General features: G+C 50.1%; 1 protein-coding gene across 1 annotated transcript in view; it reads right to left on the bottom strand.

The window, feature by feature from the left end:
- The window catches only part of CACNA1S (calcium voltage-gated channel subunit alpha1 S), a 73,435-nt gene that overhangs the window by 44,953 nt on the left and 11,751 nt on the right, over positions 1-16,731 (bottom strand). Inside the window, exons 3-9 of the mRNA XM_030818682.1 lie at positions 9,766-9,905; positions 7,849-7,991; positions 7,517-7,669; positions 5,150-5,355; positions 3,715-3,818; positions 1,319-1,464; positions 837-918 (exon numbers count right to left, since the gene is read on the bottom strand). Of these exons, the coding sequence (XP_030674542.1) occupies positions 837-918; positions 1,319-1,464; positions 3,715-3,818; positions 5,150-5,355; positions 7,517-7,669; positions 7,849-7,991; positions 9,766-9,905 (974 nt within the window). The remainder of the gene's footprint in view (positions 1-836; positions 919-1,318; positions 1,465-3,714; positions 3,819-5,149; positions 5,356-7,516; positions 7,670-7,848; positions 7,992-9,765; positions 9,906-16,731) is intronic.

Genomic DNA, 16,731 nt, shown 5'->3' with positions numbered 1-16,731 from the left:
AAAATATAAGTCACTAGATAATCCTTTACTGGATTATCCGTTAGTGTGTATTATATTGATTTATTTGACAAATATTTGGCAACACCTCATATGTGCTAGGCACTCTTCTAGTCCCTGTGGTGACAGTAGTTAACACAAACAACCCCATTATGTAAAAAATCAAAACAAAAACAAAAAAATCCTGGCACGTGTATGTGTGTGTGCAAGACGGATGAAAGCACAGAAAAGATCTTAGAGGCTGCACATCTGTTACCATGGTTACCTCTTTGAAGGGCACTGGGGACCTTCATCTTTTCTTTGATGTATAGCTCTATCGTTTGATCTTTCAAAATCATAATTAAGTATGAATTTGTAAAAGGAAACAGCCAACCAAATAAACAAACCCTCCTCTTAAGACAAAGGCGAGAGAGCATGGAGTGTGCTCTTGCCTCCAGCCCCCTTCCTGAGGGGCTCCTGGTTTGTGCAGCCTCTGCTGTGTACGCTTTCCCTCTTCCCCCGTAGAGCTTTCCAACACGAATGACCTCACCCAGCTCTGCCCTGATCAGGGTGAAGCAGCAGCAAGCATGCTCACTGCTCCCGGAGGCTCCCAGTGTCCTTCTTATGTGCTATATAAATAGGTCATCTGCTCAGGACCCCTCTGATCGCACATTCCCCGAGGGTCTGGTCCCTGCGGAGTCCCTCAGAGCAGGAACTGGCCCTATTTTCTTAAAAAGGCTGCCTTTCTAAAGGATTAGACAAGTGACTCTGAAACCACTGAGGGGAAGTAACTGGACTCTACCCTCATGTCTCAGGGAGCTGGGGGTTGGGGGTTCCTGGGGCGGTGGGCAGGTACTCACATGAACTGGATGATTTTGTTCAAGCCTGCAATTTCATACAGGCTCTCTGTGTCAGAGCCACCTTCATCCAAAGACAGTTTTCCTGGAGACAGGAGAAAAAGAGTCAGCCAGCCTTCAGGGCCCCTCTGGGCTGGACACACCTGGGCTGGGCACCCAAGACAAGGGCCCATTGACCAGAGACATCTGCGACAATGGGTCCTAGGTAGGCCTGGATTTCTTCATGCTTTCCAGACACTGAGAGTTCCAAGAGCTAAAGAGCCCGCTTTATCTGCAGGGGAGGGGCCATGAGGATGGGCAGCATGTACCTTTGGGAAGAGCTCTGGTCACACCTGGATCCTACCATTTTGAACCATTTTGCTTTAGGCGAGTCACTCACCCTCAAAGGACTAATGTTGGACTTGCTCAGTGGGCCTGATTGCAAGGTGTGACTCAGAGGTGGGAGTGAGTGGGGTGAGTGCTGACCACAGCCTTTGGGCCCAAACCTTCTCTGAAGTCCTCAACGTCCATGACCTCGCCCTGCGTGATCCAGCTCATGTAGCCCCGAAGGTCCTCATCTAGCTGCTGCTTCTCCCGGAGCTTCTGGAAGGTTCCCCTGGACTTGGCCTTCTCCCGCTCCTTGGTGAATTCCCTGAAATGAGATGGGGGAGCCAGGAGAGGAGGAGAAGAGGGAACAGGGTCAGGGAAAGACTGAGCTTCCTGAGGACAGACAAGCCCATTCTGTGGCTAGAGCGCTCCTTTTTCTGGCCCAGGGGTGTTGCCTGGGGTCCAGGTGTCCCTCAAGGTGGCTGAGAGACAGCCCCTCTCACTTACCGCTCACCTGTCCCCACCCTCCAGGAACATCTTGGAGCACTCCTTGCCCCTTCCTCATTTCTTTCTTCTCATCCATCTCATTGTCTCCTGCCTCATTTTGGGGTTCCCCTTGCACATTAGGGGTTAATGACCAGGCAGTCCATTGCCTAACTGAATCAGCCACGGAGCCTCAAGTTGGTCATACTGCCCCAACCCTTGAAACTACCTTAGAAATTTAGTTTTGTACAGACCAAAGTCCTGGGGAAAATTCTCCTTGGACTCCAAGGAACCAGTTGGCATGGCTGGAAGAAAAGGACCCAAGGCTCCGTGAGGGATCTTCAGGCCAGCAGAGGGCAGCCCTGGGCTATGGCCACCTGCCCCGCGGGGCAGGGGGAAGACGACAGCACAGGCGTGGGCTCTGAGGAGCTGTGCCTGGCAGCCAGGAGGGGTTGGCCCACAGGGCAGGTCGAGTTGCCCTGGTCAGGCGGGGTCCAGGGAGGGGCTCTTGACCAGTTTGTGCCATGGACACTTTGAAAGTACAGTGAAGCCTATGGATCTCTCTTCAGAATAATGTGAAATGCACAAAATAAAACCATAGCATGACAAAGAAGCCAGTTACAGTCAGTCTTCACTTAATGACTGGGATGCGTTCTGAGAAAGGCACTGTTAGGTGACTTCATCTCTGTGCAGACATCAAGAGCGTACTTGCGCAAACCTAGATGGGAGAGCCGACTGCACATCTAGGCTACATGGCATAGCCTATTGCTCCTAGCCTACAAACCTGGACAGCGTGTTACTATACTGCATACCATAGGCAATTGTATCTGTGGATCTAAACATAGCTAAACATAGAAATGGTACAGTAAAAATACAGTACAATCTTAGCGCACCACTGTTGTGGATGCAGCCCGTCATTGACTGAAATGTCATCATGCAGCACATGACTGTATGTTAAAATATAGTTATTAAAATGCAAAAATACTGTGATCAAGTAATACATTTGCTTTTTCATTAACTCATTAGCAAGATCTAGCTGCAGGTTTGATATCTATCATAATTTCAAAGTATGGAGTAATTAGTGTAAATACTATTCGTGACAACTGTAATGTGACATGATTTCTCTTAGGACAAGTCATAGGCCCTGCTAATAGCACTGTGGTTTGTTGCCTATGTTTATTACTAAAGGAAACACTAAATTTCAGTTACAGTTGTGAAAAATAAAGATAAATGTTTCCTATGCAAGTTTACAGACTCCCAGAATTCTATCTACAGACTGCCTGGAGGGAAGCTTCTAGAATGGGATGATACCAATGGGGAAGAAGGCTGATGGTGACTTCTAGCCTCTCTGCTGTGCTGGGGTGGGTGGAGGGATGACAGCAGGACTGTCTCAAAGAGAACAGCTCTCATTAATAATGACCATTAGTATTTAGTGCTTATTTTGTGCTGGACTCTGTTCTAAGTACTTTACATGTATTAACTTATTTAATCCTGACAACAACCCTATGAGATAGATATCGAAATAATTCTTAGGTGGCAGATGTGGAAATTAAGGCACAGAGAAGTTAGGTAATTAGGTAAAGGTCACCCAGCCATCAAGCAGTAGTGCAGGGATTTAAATGTGGGCATTCTAGCTCCAGTCTGTGTGCTTAACCGAAAGCCCCACTGCCTCTTAGTGCTGAGGCTCCACTTAGGCACCCCCGGGGCCAGGAGGCTGGAGCCTCAGGGGCTTCACTGAGGAGTGTCAAAACAGAGGGACAGGAGGGGCAAGAATGGGGGAAGACTTCAGGAGGAGGTGAAAGGCAAATTAAAACTTGAAGGGCTCCTGCGTGCATCTCCTCTCTTCCTGCTCACCAGGAAGGAAGCGCTCTTGGCCCAACTGAGGTTGACAGGGAACCCAGGGATGAGCCGAGGGCCTGACCCACAGCCCCCTGCCCTGCTCCACTCCTTCCTCCTCCTGCTTTCTCTCCTCCTCCTCTCCACCACCCCCCCACCCATCCTGTTTCTTTTCCATCGGTTCCTTTTCCTTCCTCCTCCTTCTCCCCTCCTCCTCTTTCTCTTTTCTCCCCTGCCTACCTTTGAACTTTCTTACCCGCTCAGGACACCCAGCACCAGGTTGAGGATGAAGAAGGATCCCAGCAGAATGAGGGTGACAAAATAGATCCAGGGCCACTCATTCCCGATGGCATCATTGACCTGGTCAGGACAGAGGTGTGATCCTCTGAGTTGAGGGCTTGGCTCTCCTTCCCCAAGTCTGCTCATTAAGACTCCACCCAACCCTGGGGCACAAGGACAGAAGCCACCCTGGGACAGTGAGGGGACATTTTTCCTAACCTGAGGACTAGTCTGGAAGGACTTTTCCAGCCTGAGGACTAGGATCTGGTCTGGAAGGATCTCCCTAAGTAGACCTTGCTGACTGCCTACTTGGCCCGGGCAAGACTGACCTAATTTCCCTCCAACCAAGAATGTCTCCTATCTGCCTCCTTCACTTGACCTCCCTCGTAGACTCTATCTCCAGTTGATTTATTTAAAGCCAATATTTTTCAAATGAACAACCTCTGTGACCCTGGACAAGTCACTTCACATCTCTGAGCATTATTCCCATCCATCTAATGGTGATCACGACATGGGCTGTCTCTCCTCACAGGCTTGAAACAGAGGTGAAATCATACATGTGACAGTCCTTTGACATTTTAAAAAATTTGCTCTCCTAATACACACTTACAATAACTATTTATACTAATCCTTTATATTTGCAAAGCATCTGACAGTTTTACAATCCCCCCACCCCCACAATAGGCAGCATCATATTGTGGTTAATTCCGGATTGGAGCCAGGGGGATCAGAGTTCGATTCTTGGCTCTGTTGCTCACTAAGTTCTTAACTGTGGGCAAGTTACTTTAATCTCTCTGAGCCTCAGTTTCCTTATCTGTAAAATGGGAGCAATGCCTTCCATCATTGAAGGATGAAATAAGAAATCTAACTAGCTCTTAACAAACACCAAATAAATAATATACTCCAACAAAGAAACTCTTATGGAGTGTTGACTGTGTGCTGGGCACTGTTGTAATTCTCCCACTAACTCTGATATGGACAGCATTATTATCCTTACTTTATAGGTGAGGAAACTAATATCTAATAATAGTTATATGGGAAAGAAGTCTTGCAGAGGCAAGGAAAAAGACTCAAAGGGCCCTTCATTCCTCAAAAAGTCTGAAATTCTAAGCCATCAGAATTGAGTCACTCACAGCCAGGTTTTTCCTGGTTTCCATTCTTCACCCGCCCCTTGGATCCTGCACAGACATATTTTATCATGGGGATTTCCCCATAGGATGCTGGGGCACATACCTGGGAACCAGAAGGGGACACACATCCTGTATAGATTCCCCAGGGAGGAGCAAGAGGGAGCTGTGGTCACTCAAGTCAGAGATTGGCCTCCTGTGTGAATTGGCAAGCCCTCCCTCCCCGCTCCTTTGCAAGCCTGTGGATGAAGGGAGATGGTTCTGCAGGTGTGGGCCCAGACCCACCCAGTAAAGGACGTCAGTCCATCCCTCCATGGTGATGCACTGGTACACGGTGAGCATGGAGAAGCCGAAGTTGTCGAAGTGGGTGATGCCATGGTTGGGCCCTGGCCAGCCGCCCCGGCACTCACTGCCATTGATGGTGCACCGGCGCCCTGAGCCCGTCCTGGCGCAGGGTGATGGCTCCTCATTCTCCACCGTGGCCACGATATCTGGAGGCAGAAGGCAGACAGAGCATCAGACAACAGTAGTAGGTGGACATTGACAGGAGGAAAGGTGTATAAGAGCAGTTTAAGATAATTGAGCAGTAAGTCTAAAGACACTCTGCTGATAATGCAAAAGACAGCTTCACATGGAGCAGACGGTGACAGTGAAGACGAATGCCTGGGGCTGAGGATGGCTACAGGCAGCGGGAATTAGTTTTGGGCCCCCGGGCCTCATAGCAGGGTCGGCTTCTAGGATTAATTGTCCTATGCAGTGCAACCCATGAAAGAGGAGTAATCTGAGTGTCATTTGTCCCCACAGAACTTTAAAAAAGAAGGCAGCTGCCTGGCTGGAGTGGGGCTGGGGGTGGAGGGCTTGCATGTTCTGACTTGAGAGTTCTGTCTGGGAGGTGAAATTGGAGAAGCTCCAAAAGCACTGGGCTGAGCTTTACAAGATACCCAGCTGACGGGGCAGGGGTCTGCACTCAGGGGAAGTTCCCGCCAGGCCCGAGCCTGCACTCTCCTTTGTTCCCCTGGATGATGCTTTCTTGTCTCTAAAATCCTGTACTTCTGATGACATCCTGCATCTCCTTTTATCTTAGGATGTTTTACAGTCTCCTTTTGTGTTCAGAGATTAGATTGGCTCATCAGAACTGAAACACCCTGCCTTACCCATGTTTATCTATTTACCGTGTAGGCTCAATGCTCTGAAGATGGAAAGGAGAGGACATTGATGGGTCTGTGGGGGTCCTGACCCCATGAAGTCAGAAGCCCCGATCCGAGAGGGGCTTTTGAGCACTGCTGCTCAGCATTCCTCAAGATCTCATGAGAACACCAGTGAGACCTCCAAATTTGGGTTGAAGGTTTGATCAAAGGTCCCCTCCTATCCATCCTGATAATGCTTATTATAGGATGTAGATTGTGGTGGTGATGGGAAGAGGCTGAAATGGGAGGGGTCTAGGAATATAATCCCTGAAAGCTGGACCAGAGTTTACTCTTGTGAGTTGGGTTTGGGACTGGTGTTGACTGTCCCTTTGTTGTCAATGGTCATGAGGAAGTGAGTAGAGTCTTCTGAGACACTGAAGGCTAGAACAGTTATTCTGGTGAGTTCAATGCCAGGCTTATGGAGGAGGCTAAGTCCCAGCGAGCTGCTGGCAGGGTAGAGCAGCCAGTCTCAGAGTGGGACCCGAGATTCTTTCAGGGTGTCAGCCTGACCAAAACAATTTTCACGATACTGCTAAGACATTAGTTGCCCATCTGTCTCTCATTCTCCCAACAATATAGACTGGAATTTTCCAGAGGCTACATGAGGTGTGATGTGGTAGCACACACACACAGAAGTTGATGTGAGAGTCCAGCAGCCTCTAACAAGCCAGGCATTGACGAGATTTACAAAAAGTGTAAAATAGTGTCACCACTCTTCTCACCAAATATTACTGGTTTTGGAAAAATCTAGTTATTTTTTATTAGAAATATACTACTTATGTTCTGATGTCATGGGTTTCTTACTGTACTTTAAAAGTGAATTAATAAATTAATATTGTGACATGTTCCTCGGTTTTCATTTATCATACCATGAATATCAACAGATCAAAACCTATATAAACAACAGCTCTCTGAGGTCCTAAGAGAGAAAAGGGGTCCTGAGGCCAAGAAGTTTGAGAACTGCTGCTTCAGCTCAAATATATCTGGGCTTCAATGTAGGTTATTTCTGGAAACTCAACAAATGACTCCATTTGGCTCTTGGGTGTTTTTTCTGAGGTCCCATTCAGACCCTATTCTTGGTGCCTGCTCTGAGGGTCAGCTCAGACTAAAGCTAAAACTATGCGACAGGAAAAGTACACATAGAAATTCAGGCTTATCCCATGCCTATGTCTCCATCTACCACAGGTCCAGAGAGCCTGGAAGATACCACATTGTATGTGAGGTAGGGGGTGAGGGTGTTTCAGAACAAGCCACGACCCAGGCCCCTGCTCACTTTCTTGGCTCACTGACCCCAGTAGAGCTGTCCTTCCTCCAAGTCCTCCTTATCCAGAAGAAACCCATTCTTAAGGTCAACAGATGTGGGCGGCAATGGCCGAGCCCCGGGCTCCTTCACCAGGTAGGGTGGCTCCCCCTTCTGAGCCGTCCTAGGCCCTGCCCCACAGCCCCACTTTCCCTGGGAGCTCACCTGTGCCAGTGAAGTAGCAGGTCTTGTGCATCTTGCCCTTGAAGAGCTCCAGCCCGATGATGGCATAGATGATGACCATAAAGAGGACCAGCAGGGCGATGTGGAAGAGGGGGAGCATGGCCTTGAAGATGGAGTTCAGGACCACCTGCAGGCCTGCACAGGCAGGCAGGGAGGGAAAAAGAGGAGTCACCTCTGCTTGGTCTCATGGCCCTCCCTCCCTGTAAATCCTGGGAAGCCCCTGAGATGTCAAGGTAGGAAGGGGACCCAGAAGTGGGGGACAAGGGAACAGGAAGGGAGAGGAGAAAGGGGTCTGCAGGCACACTGCCACCCACTAGGCACCCCCGACACCAGCCGGAGGGGTCTGAGCACTCGGAAGGCTCTGAGGGCCTTGACATCCAAGCCGGCTCCTTTGCTGCTCATTGGGGCTGTGTGGCTTTGGATGACGTTAACCTGTTCCAGAATCACGGTGAAGACCCTAGAATGGAGAAGAGGGAGAGAGGGGGTCCAGGGGTTGGAAAAGCCACTGCCCCAGTGGTATGGGGCCCTGTGTCCTGTCCATGCTTGAGCACCTGTGGAAAGGCCTAGGGGAGAAACGGCAAATATGGTTCATCAACTAACAAATGATCTGATCATGCTTATCTGGGGAATTTCACTTAAAAAGATTCTGACATCAAGTTCATACTCAGTGAAAAGAGCACGGTGCTCCACTTGTGAGGTCTACTTTGGGTGCTGAACGGGGTTGAGGTATGTGTGCCACAGGTGCAGTCCCTGGCCCTGGGGCTGAGCACCCCCAACACGGGCTGGAGGTTACCTGTACCATACTCAGCGACGACCCAGAGAAGAAACTCCACAGCAAGTTCTCCCTCCGTGCTTTTCCTCCTGGCTGCACTTTTTGATAATGCCCTTTATTTTCTTTCCTACTGGCCTCCTCTTCCTCTCTTAATTTACTCAAATTTCCATTATCCTTTGAAGTCCACCTCAAACTCCTTCGCCTCCGAATCCTTCTAACAGCAGAACTCGCTGGGACACATTGCGTAAGAAACAATAATGCACTGTGAGGTACTGCTTTCTGCACTCTATTATTCCGTACACATTTGTCTTGGCTTCCAACCAGGGCAGTTTGTAAAAGGCAGAGGCTGATTCACAGAATTCTTCAGAATTCTTCTGTTTTCCCCACTGAGCCAAAAGTAGCACTGGATGGTTAGCAGGTAACCAATACCATCCTTACGGAACTGAAGGATAGCCTACTGGTTAAGCATGCAGCCTCTGGAGCCGAGACTGCTTTGGCTTGAATCCCGGCACTGCCACCAGCTAGCTGTATGACCTTGGGCAAGTTGCTTGACTTTTCTGTTCTTTAGCTTCCTTATTCATAAAATGAAGGAAAACAGGATTGTGGTGAGAATTAAATGAGATGGTACATGTAAGCACATATTAAGTGCTTGATAAATGCTATTGTTATCATTACGTGGTAGTTACTCATGGTAATGCTATGGGTATGGTATGTTCCCTCTAAATTCATATGCTGAAGCCCTAACCCCTAGCACCTCAGAATGTGGTTGTATTTGGAGACAGGGTCTTTAAAGAGGTGGTTAAGATGAAACGAGGCTGTTAGGGTGGGCCCTCATCCAATTTGACTGGTGTCCTTATAAGAAGAGGAACTCTGGACACACAAAGAGACACCAAGGATGCACACGCACAGAGGAGAGACCGTGTGAACCCAAACCTGCCAGCATCTTAACCTTGAATTTCCAGGCTCCAGAACTGTGAGAAATAGATTCCTGTCGTTTCAGCTTCCCAATCTGTGGAACGTTATTATGGCAGCCCTAGCAAACTAATACAGGTTAATAAATGTCCGCTTTTGTGAACCCAAATAACAGGTACTCAGTACAGGCCTGTGGAATAAACTAATAAATGACAGAGGCTGAGAAACTTATGAACATCCAGAAACTGCTGACCAGTGGAACCACCCATATCATTTCCAAATTTGTGTGATGTGAGGAGGATAATAGAATTTATAGCATCTAGCCTGGTAAGGAGATTTTGACCTGCGGGCAGGGCCAGGGGCAATGATCCACTCTCCACCAACATGGACAGCTCCCTTGCCGGGCTGGCCTCTAACAGAGGCTGCTCCATGCAGTGGTTAGCACAAAGCTGGAGTCCCACCCCACCTCTAAGATGCTGGTGGTGGCAGTGGGCACAGAGTCCTCAGCGAGGGTCTGACCTCCAGTCTCCCCACACCCAGCTCTCACCCCAGGAAGACAATGGTGAAGTCCAGCACATTCCAGCCACTGCGCAGGTAAGCGTCCTGGTGGAATAAGAAGCCGTAGGCAATGATCTTCATGGCGGCTTCAATTGAGAAGACGATGAGGAAGAAATACTCCAGCTTCTCCTGTGGGAGCAAACATGGTCACAGCATGCCTCTGTGCTCTCTGAGTGCACCCTTGCTCTCTTCCCTGCAGCCGTGCTGGGTTCCCTGCTGTTGCTCAGGCACGCCCACTTGCTGATGGAATGCCCACCCCCCCCCCACTCCACACCTACACGCCCCCACACTGCCACTCCCTCACTTTCCACAGGTCTTTACTCCAAATTCCTTCACTGAGGCCTTTTCTGGCCACCAAGTGTAATGCGAGCCATCTCCAACATTTCATGTTCCTCTCTTCTGCTTAATTTGGTCTTCTTAGCACTTTCCCTTAGCTTAAATACCATATCTATCTATCTATCTATCTATATATATATATAATACATATAAAATCTTGTTCATTATCTATCTTCTCCACTAGAATATAAACTCCATGAAGCATGGGTATTTTTGTCCTTTTTTTTCATTACTCAACTTCCAGATATTAGAATAGGTTGAATAAATGAAGGATCTGAGGTACCCAAAATTAAAGTCCCTAGGTGGTTTCCGGTTTTGGCACCTTTATTCTCTCACCATGCAGGGGATGGATGGTAGGAGACGGGGGTGGATTACTCAGAACTCCAGATGCCTTCCCTTGCTGGGCAGTGTTGCTCTTTAATTCATTTTCCTTTAAGGTCCCCTGCCCGTCCTACCTGCCCTCACTTTGGCTTCCTTTAGGCAGCCCCTTAAAGGGAGTGACACTATTACACAGGGTGAGTGGAGTGTGGGGTACACTGTGTGTGGGGAGCACAGGTAAGAGGCTGAGGTTTCAGCTCAGCCCCACCCTGCAGAAGGCCCTGCCGACACTCCAGTCCCTGTCCCCGTAGCCTGATCCTCTGGGTTACCCTATCCTTGGCCTCTTCACCCTTCCCCCTCTTCTGGGCCCAGGCGAGAGCTATTTCTAACTGAGGAAGCAGGTCTCTTTTGTCAGGAGTCCAGGCTGAAACTGCTCTCCTTGCAGCCATCTGAACCCTGGCTTGGCAGCTTCTAAGAGCTCTGGCCTCCAGGCCTCCCCAGATAAGCACAGCCTCCAGAGGGGGTGCTGACCCAGCCTGCAGCCTAGGCCAGGCTGCAGCACAGCACAGCTCCAGGAGGTGTGTGTGAATATATATATATATATATATATATATATACAGATCTATCCTGATTGCTGCTCCCTGGAGTTACACAACAAGGGGGTCTGTACCCGCACAACCCAGCCCCCATCACCATTAGTCGGCAACGCTCACACCCGTGGAAGCATCTCCTGGGACCAGGGGCCCTCCTCATCAGCACACTGTGGAGGCATCACTCATATTCACAGTTCCTTTACTGCGGAGCCAGACTGGGGAACTGGGCACTCCATTAACGATACGGAAGATAATTTATTTTTACTTCCAAGTGAGTAGGTGTGGGAGGCAAGGGAAGAGGTCCCCAAATGGCTCATTATTGTGGATATGGCTCCAGAAACCCCCAAACTTGTCATTCAGAGAATTTTCCTGAAAGCATGATTTTCCCCTTCCAGACAGAAGGGAAAACTGCAACATACAAGGACTAGACTTGCTTTTCTTAATTTTGCCGTTTGTTCCTTCTATGAACTTGTGATCCCAAAGCTTTCCCTTTCTTCCAGAAAGTGGTAATATGATGATTAAAATGCAAAGCCATGCCATTCTGTGAAAGGGCCTGTTGATGGAGACTCTGCTTGGCACTCGTGGGGAATCGTGGGGCAGCCGCTCCATGGAGGGGAGCTGCAAAGGGAAGTCTGGGCACCCTCCTTGGCAAGAGAAGTGGGCTGGGGCAACTTTGGAGGGATCTCCCTGGAATTGGGTGGGTGTCTGTCCTTCTCTGTAGGACAGGTTTCCTGGGAGTCAGGCACACCATTAAGGAAAAAGTGTAAGGGAGGAGAGTGAAGTCAAGCCAGCATTTACAATTTCAGGTTGCTGCAACCCCAGGGGGATAGACAGAAGTGGGGTTGAGGCAAGGAAAAACAGGACCTGAAATAGTTGCAGTGCTCACAGGCTGGGCGGCCAGCCATGAACACCGGAGAACTGCCTGCACCTGCCACTGCCTGTCCGGCTGCAGCCTGGCTCAGAGAGAGCTTGTCAGGGGCTGTGGGCTTCAGATGAGGTCACTCAGTTTCCTCAGCCTGTTAGCTCCAAGGCCCGCCTCTTTCCACCATACTCCCTCCAGCCCAACCCTGGAGTGCCTGGAATTAAAACTCAGTACCATACAATCCCTGTGTGTGCACACAGTGTGAGCCCTCGTTCCGGAGGAGAGGGAAAAGGGATGTGTCCACTCTTGCATCATAGGAACAGTGTCATCATTGTCACACTGGGTTGGCTGACAGCCTCTGCAGCCTGGGATCAGTCTTCCATGGAAAAATGAGGGATAGTTATTCCACAGATATTTATTAAGCTCTGGACTGGATGCCCTGGGTAAGACCTGGCTGTCTCCCCAAGATCAAAGTTATCAACCTTCCTAAAACATCCTGATTTCCTGTGACACCCCCCAGCGTCCACCGTGGGCAGCTGGGAGGCAGGAGATGTATGATGTGATGGTTCTCACCAGCTCTGCTGCTTTGGGCAAGTTCCTAAGCTTCTGTGAACCTCAGTTTCCTCATTTGTAAAACTGAGATAAGGAGAGCTACCTTGAAGAGTCATGGTGAGGATTAAAGGGCACCTTGTGAGTAAGTGTCTACCCCTGCCTGGCATGCACCAAATGCTGAATACATCACAGCTATTCTTATGAGACACCTGGGCCCTTGGTGAAGGTCTGTTTTCTGCCTACACTGTGTTCTACTGGTTTCCATTATGTTCTATTGGTTTTCACAGAGCTGTTGTTTGATGTCATGTCTGTGGGTGGTCACCAGGGCTTGGCTCTGACCCACCTCACACTCAATATGTTTGAAACGAAACTCCTCCTGATAAACCTGCTCTTTCTCATGTGTCCCTGTCTCAGCCAAAGACACTCAGTGGCCCAAGCCAGAAACCTCCAGGGTCTTTCTGGACTCCTCCTCCCTCTTACTCTCCCCAGGTCCCAGCGTTCAGCAGGTCCAGGCCATTCCAGCCCTACCATCTCCCGCATCCAGCTCCTCCTCTTTGACTGCCCCTGCCCTTGCGTGCCCTCCCTTGCCTGCAGTGGTCCACCACCACCCACATCTCCTCCCCTGAGCCCTTCTCCATACAGACCTGGCTACTGCCTTGCTTGCAAGTTGACAATGGCTCCACAACACGTATCAGAAAAATCCAAATGCATTTCCGTGGCATGCAAGATCCTCCATAAATGACCCTTGATGATCCCTCTGGCCTCGCCACCAGCCTGCTGGCCACCCCGTCAATCACATGGGATGACTATCAGGTCCCCTAGCTCTCTAGTTGCCCCAGCCTCTACCTTTGCTCATCCCGGCCCCTCTGCCTAGAGTATCCCTGAGGTCCACTGCCCAAGTAGACCTCTTGCCTCTTACAACCTTCTGACCCCCCATAGGGAGCACCAGCTCTGTGTCCTCACTGTCCCCTATAACCCTGTGCTGCTGTTTGCTGCCTTCTGACAGACCACAGCTTCCTTGAGGCCATGTCATCCTCACATGTGTTCCTAACCGTGGGGATTCTCCATGGCTTGTCTGCCCCAAGAATAGGAGAGAGGTGACATTCCCCCATCAGTAATAGCATTTGGGCTTGGGGGGCCAGGGTCACTCTCCAAAGAAGGCCTCTTGGAGTTGCTGCTGGTGGTGGGTGAGGGGAGGTTTTATGGCTTGAGAAGGCCCCACCAACTGGTGATTCTGATGTCCTTCCCCCAGTGGCGTATGGTCCCCTGACACAGATGAAAATATTTTGGGCTCAGGGCTTCTGCCCTTGCTGTTCTCTCTGCCTGGAATGTTCTTCCCCTGATATCCTCATGACTCACTTTCTTCTTTCTTTCAGGGCCCAACTTGAAGGTCAGTTTATCACTGAGACCTTCCTGGCTCTCACCCCCCGACTGTCTATATTCTTAGCCTGATTTGTTTTTCTTTTGAGCTGTTGTCAAAACTTGACTCGCTATGTATTTGTTAATTTATTTGACCCATCTTTCCTGACCTGAATATAACATCATTGAGAGCAGGGACTTAGCTCTGTTCACTGCTGTGTCAACTGCAACTAGAACAGTGCCTGAAAGTGCTGTGATGGAATGAAAGAACCAGTGTCCTGGGGCACTGCTGCTGGAGGTGCAGGCTGTGGGCAGGTGCGGCTGCACACCATCGCTGTCACTCTGAGACGAGGTCAGTGTAGGCATTGAGTAAGCATTTGGAAAATTCTATGACAATCTGCAGCCACTTCCATGCATGTGGGTGGACTATAGACCGTTCTGGGTTTGTCAAAGTCACATGGTGAATCCCAGCTGGCACACACACTTGAAGGGGTCCCACGCAGTAGGACCATGTATCAGGCCATGATGGAGTAGAAATTAAAAATGACAAACTGTGGTCTTTCCCTATAAATCATCTGAGAAGCTGTGCCACAGAATGCATCATCCTGCCCTGCACACAGGAGGCTCCCAAGCTATGTTTGTTGAATAAATGAACAATGGAAAGTCACAGTTTCTGCTCACCTTCAAACCAGGCGCAGCCTTGGGATCTGCATTCCTAAGAAGAGACACTGGACCTCAGGCCCCGACCCCAGAACAGGAGGGCAGTGACTGTCCCTGACCCCCTGATCTCTGAGCTCAGGGGAGGACAGTGAGCCCATCAGACTTTGTGAGGTGAGAGCTCCCTTACCTCAGCCCCCAACAAGGGCCTTTATTACTAAATGTCCCCTTCAAGGGAATTCTCGTCCTTCCATAGACAAACCTCTAACTGGTGCTCCCTGGGGCCACACTTAGCTGGAGGTTGGCCTGGTGTGTGACCTGTGATGCACAGGCCTTGCACCTGCTCCCAGGGGCATTGGAGCCAGGCACTCCCAGAGCCTTGGGCTGAAAAAAGCAGGGCTGGGACTGCACATCCCCTTACCCTCTCACTGCCTCTATTTTCAGGCTGAGTCTGCTATCTCCAAGGGTCAGCCAGTCCTGAATGCTTCTCCTCCCCTGGCCCGCATGGGGCTTTGTGAGAAGATGATGAGAATTGGTTGGGCTTTCCTCCAAACGGATCTGCCCAGTGTTAGTCTCCCTATCTGGGACCACAGAGGCAGCAGCTACCACACCTTCTTCCCCTGCAATCCTACCCCTAACACAGTGGCCTGGTCAGGACTGCAGGCTCCTGGGCTCCCCATGTGCCCCGCTGGAGGGTTCTGGGATCTGCAGAGCTCACTGAAAGGACCTTACTGGGCTGGCCTGGGAAGGGGCTGGCAGAGGCAGGAAAGTGGCTGCAGTTGAAGGGCTCCTTGGGAAGGTGCACTGCCACTACATGACTGCCTGTCACCTGGGCCTGAAAGTCTCCTTCCTTAGGATCAAGGCATGGTGACCTGCTCAGGCACAAATCTCACTGGGACAGGGAGGCATTGGACTCGTATTTGTTGTTAACTCTTTAAGGCACGTGTGCTACAACGAGGCAAGGTGGATTTGGCTGAGGAGGAGGGAGCCCAGGGTGCTTGCAGGGAGCTCAGGCTGGGGTGGAGGACAGACATCCTCAAATGTCCCCTCCTTCTTAGGAACCTTACAGGAAGCTCTCCACACAGGCTTGGCAGGTGCTAGTATCAGAAGACAGTTTTACAATATTCATGATTGCTTTCCTCCCGGATTCCCTCACTTTCTTGTTCCCTTAAGCTGACAGCTGGGCTGGGCCCCCTTGCCTCAGGACTGGTTTGTGGCAGGGCCCCAGACTTTTGTTTTCCAATGCCTGAGAATCACTGCAACATTGGGAGGTCTCAGGGGTAGAGCTCACAGTTTGAAGGTGTGGCAGGATCTGGGAGGAGGTCCCGGGGCCCCCAAGAAAGCAGGACCCAACCTCGATTCCTGACTTAAGAAGGGTGCAGAGGACCTATGACCCTGTCACCTGAGCACTGCCTGAGACCCAGGGCCTGGGCACATTCCCCAGGCAGGCAGGATAACTGAAAACACCAGAATAGCTGCAGTGATCCCTCTCCATCCCAGAGGGATATGCGCTCAGGATCCATGGAAAGTTGGTTCACAGGAAAAAATAAGTCATTTCTTGCACATCTCAGTTGTGGACGGAGGTTTGCTCCGGCTGTGCTGTTTTTCCTGTTTTGCAGAGGAGGGAAGTGAGACTTAGAGGGGAATGAGGTGTCTGCTAAAGGCAAGGAGGCCCTGCCTGCCATGACTGAAGCAACAGCGTTTCTGGTAGGCCAGCCTGATGTGCTGGCCTCTATGGCCGCGCTGCACACTGGGTGTCCAGGGCCCTGGCGTCTCCACAACCACCTCAGCCTCCAGGTTTGGAAGATGACCTGCTGAGGAGTGAGGGAAGTGGCTATGTTTAGCCCAACAAACGCTCATCCAGATAGACGTAACTGGAATGGGTATCCCTTGCCATCCTACCTCTGTCTCAGGGGTGTCATTTCCCTCTTCCCTTCCCTGTATAGCACTTCCCTCACCAGGGAACCAAGCTCCCTCAGGTCTGGGCGGGCCAGACACACCAGGGCTGACTAGACAGAGGGACAATGGGGCTGAGGGTCCCACTAGGGCTCTGTATGCTCAGGGTGAAGGGGGCTGGGAGAGAAAGGGAGACCAGTGCTGTCTTGGGTAATGAGGATAATAATAGCTAAGCTTTAGTAAGCACCCGCTTATGCACCGGGCCCTTTTCTGGCCACATGCATACATTTAATCCTCACTGAAACCTTGTAAGGTAAGTACTTTTTTTTTTTTTTTTGCCTTTTCAAGTTTTTATTTGTATACATTTTTGTATTAAAAAGAA

The sequence above is a fragment of the Nomascus leucogenys genome, chromosome 9 (genome assembly GCF_006542625.1).
Source record: "Nomascus leucogenys isolate Asia chromosome 9, Asia_NLE_v1, whole genome shotgun sequence".
NCBI classification, from domain to species: Eukaryota; Metazoa; Chordata; class Mammalia; order Primates; family Hylobatidae; genus Nomascus; species Nomascus leucogenys.
Note: the sequence above shows the minus strand (reverse complement) of the source record. Positions and strands in the feature narration are given on the sequence as shown.